The sequence below is a fragment of the Hordeum vulgare genome, chromosome 7H (genome assembly GCF_904849725.1).
Source record: "Hordeum vulgare subsp. vulgare chromosome 7H, MorexV3_pseudomolecules_assembly, whole genome shotgun sequence".
NCBI classification, from domain to species: Eukaryota; Viridiplantae; Streptophyta; class Magnoliopsida; order Poales; family Poaceae; genus Hordeum; species Hordeum vulgare.
Genome location: NC_058524.1, coordinates 156,204,721 through 156,208,388, shown reverse-complemented (window position 1 = coordinate 156,208,388; position 3,668 = coordinate 156,204,721). Strand labels below are relative to the sequence as shown.

The 3,668-nt window shown below is 52.4% G+C and overlaps 1 protein-coding gene across 1 annotated transcript; it reads right to left on the bottom strand.

Moving 5' to 3' along the window:
• Positions 1-2,077: 2,077 nt before the first annotated feature.
• On the bottom strand, positions 2,078-2,858 carry LOC123411784 (oleosin H1-like). Its single transcript, XM_045104747.1, has one exon. The coding sequence runs from the start codon at positions 2,732-2,734 to the stop codon at positions 2,195-2,197; it is 540 nt and encodes a 179-aa protein (XP_044960682.1). The 5' UTR covers positions 2,735-2,858; the 3' UTR covers positions 2,078-2,194.
• Between the last annotated feature and the right edge of the window lie 810 nt (positions 2,859-3,668).

The window sequence follows — 3,668 nt, the reverse complement described above, 5'->3', positions numbered from 1 at the left end:
GCTCCTCCATATAGACGCGAAGACTATGTAAGATCTGTCGTGCGTAGCACCTGCCGGACATGCATGACAAAACGTAGCACCTGTCGGTCAGGCATGACCTGACATCACCACCGAAGCTCCATGCAGGACGAAGACGCTCCACCTCCTGCCTCTGTCTTCCAGCTCTGCGCCACAAACGATGCTCCCTAGAGAGGAACGACACCGCAATGCCGTCATCGTCCGATCTAGAAAACCAGATCCTAGGGTTTTCCCTGGAGCAGCACGAGTGGATCGACAATAGTTACAAAACGAAGCCTTCATGAAGGTAACGGCGCATAATGCCGCCATCGTCCGCCGTTAGTTCGGTTTTCACCAACAACTATGTCCCCCCGACTCGCAGCCAGTACCCGGCGGAGGGGACGCCGCCACCACCATGGTTGGATTCGGGTTAGTCGTCACCACCGCCAAGACCGGATTCAGGCTGAACGCCGCTGCTGCCATCCGCCGACGCCCCGCATCGCCCCTCTGGCAGCTCCCCGTCTCCAGCCCGGTCCAGATCGGGGACGAGGGGATCCACCACTAGCGGCCCGCCCCGCCACCACAGCTCTGCCCAGCATATGGCCTGAGCTCAGCCACCGCCGAAACAGCGCCGGAGAGCCGCCACGTCCGAAGCCAGCTCCACATCCCACCATGTCCCGCACCAGATCAGTCGTGTGAGGAGCCAATTAGTGCCCCGCTGGCGACGGCGGCCAGGCTTTGCCCGGCCGCGCCCTGTGGCGGCGGCGAGGAAGTGGAGCGCGGCGACACATACGCTCTCCCCATCGCACGACGGGACGACGAGGCGGCCTGTTTTTTCGGATCACCTCTGTGCGATAGATCCGTTTATTTATCAGTGGATCCTCGACTCTTTTCTTTAATGTCTTGCAATTTTTTTCTTTAATGTCTTGCAATTTTTTTCTTTAATGTCTTGCAATAAGACCCGTGCTGCACACCTTTTTTCTTAATTTTTTGCAACAAGAAATTTATTGTAAAAATCACAACAACATTTTTGTGATCCGTTTATTTATCAGTGGATCCTCAACTCTTTTCTTTAATGTCTTGCAATTTTTTTCTTTAATGTCTTGCAATAAGACCCGTGCTGCACACCTTTTTTCTTAATTTTTTGCAACAAGAAATTTATTGTAAAAATCACAACAACATTTTTGTTTTTGTTGTTGACAAACCAATCCGTAGTTGAATAGTCACATGGTTGGATAGTCAGGAGGACCGTAGTATTCTCTGTTCATCAGAGTTCAAATTTCATATTTGTTGTATTTTTCCAGATTTATTAATTCCATATTTGACATTGATGCTTGTATTTTTCCAGACTTATTTTAGGCCTTCTAGCAATGTGCGTTGCTTGTATTTTTCTGAATTTATTTCAGGCATTCTAGCGATGTGGGTTCAATGATGAAAGATGTTCTCGTGCCGGATCCGTTTTTCAAAGATGCTCATAGGAAAAATGTATGTAAAAATGTATACATATGTGCGTTTCTTGTATTCAGGCTAGATGTATTCAGGATATTCAGGCTAGATGTATTCAGGCATTCTAGCGATGTGGGTTCAATGATAAAAGATGTTCCCGTGCCGGATGTGTCGAAGATGCTCATAGGAAAAATGTAGAAAAATTGTATACGTACGTGCGTTAGGATGACAATATACTTGTACATAGTGAGCCACTACGATTGTACTCGCAAAAAAAAAGTTCTTGCAAGAAAAATAAGGGAGATAGACGTGTGTGGTCAAAGTCACCGAAGGTGACGGTCGCCTCGCGTTCGATCGGCCGGCCGATCAGAATCATTTTCTGAATATATTCTCCCCTGAGTTCCTGAAAAGCTAGCTAGTGTATGCTCGCCCGGTGAGCCTAGTGCATGTGTGTAATGTGCGTACATACGTATAGAAGACTAGGAGTATTGAGCATCCGTCGTCCACCGCATACGTATTGCTACCAATGATACTTTCTCCATTTCAAAATAAGTGTCTCAAGTTAATACAAAGTTATACTAACTTGAGACACTTATTTTGAGACGGAGGGAGTACTTTTTATTACACCTCCTCAGATGCGAAAACATTTCGCAGTTCCATTGATCAAACTAGTACGTATGAGACTATGAACACGAGTACGTACATCTGGTTTCGACAAATTAAACGCGTACGTACGTTCAGCCGTGCGGCGCTAGGTGCTGGCGACGTCCCGCGCTTTGGCGCCCAGAGCGTCCCCGACGTCGCCCCCGACTCTGTGCCCGACGAAGGCCGGCGCGCCCTGTCCGCCGTAGCGCTTCCCGCTGTTCAAGGGCTGCACCACCATCCCGCCCACCCGGCCGGAGTCGCCCTGCGCCAGGCCCCTCTGGACGTACCCCACGACCCAGACGAGCGCCGAGAGCCCCGAGACGGCGAGCGCGCCGGCGGCGGCAAGCCCCGCGACAGCCAGCGCGGCCCCGAGGGCGGCGGGCACGAGCACCGGGCTGAAGAGCAGGACGAAAGGCGCCGCGAGGGCGACGCCGGCCAGCGTGACCAGCAGGAAGAGGCCGGCGAGGCCCAGCAGCGCGGCGGCGAGCGGGACGAGGAGTGCGGCCGCGGCCAGCGCGGGGACGCGCGGGTCGCTGCGGAGCGCGGACCTCAGGCTCAGCCCCTCCATGCGCCGCAGCGGCTGGTACTGCTGCCCCTGCCCGCCGTTCTGCTGGTGCTGCGCGCGCACCACCGCCGTGGTGGCCATGGCGAGCTGAACTGGCTGCGGAGGTCGATCGAGGGAGACGACGATAAGGCTTTGATCTGGCGAGCAAGAGCGGAGGCAGTGTGACGGCGAACTCGGTACGATGTCTCTGGCTCTGGCTGTATAAAGAGAAGAGCGGTGCGCGCGCGCCAGGCGACACGTGGGCTGGGCACGTGGCGAGGCGGCGGACACCTGAGCTGCATGCGGGAGAACGGCGCCATGGCGCGACATGTATTCCCTCATCCCACGCACCCTACCTTCCGTCCGGGCACGTCCTGCGTGTTCTGGAGTTGCGTCCGCAGGCCGCACAGCGTTTGCTGTTTCTTGCGGGGAGCTCGATGCTCGTTTTTGGACCGCCAGCAAACAGTACTACCTGCCGAGTAAATTGCCGCGTCACAGCGTCAGGTTCAAACATTGTGTTGAGCGGCCTGAGCCCGGCCAGTTCGCTAGTCGCCAAACCCTGTATTTCTGGCAGGAATATACTGGGAGCAACTCGCACTAGCTCAGTAGTCATTGCACTTTTTTCTTGAAAAAGAAAGAGGGGAACGCCCTCGATCTTTCCATTGAGTGATGCATAAATTTTCATTGGTTATTCTAAAATTTATACGTACTTATTTTCTTCTTGAAAATGCATTATCCGAATACATTCGAATGAACGGCGTTTTTGCCTGTTTTTTATACGTTTGGGTCGATAAACATTCGCTTTTTGTTTGGGTCGACGCATGCGTCCAACGCTATCCCATTCATTTCAACAGACCGTAAAAAAATTACAATCATATCCAAAAATAAAAATAAACAATAATTATACATTAAAACCGGCCACGAAGGCCGCGAGAGTCCACACGTCCCATTACATTGTAATTGAACATTAAAAAAAATCTAAACTACGCGCTGCCCTAGGCGTCCTTGTCGGTGTTGTCGGGCCCGGTGAAGTCGG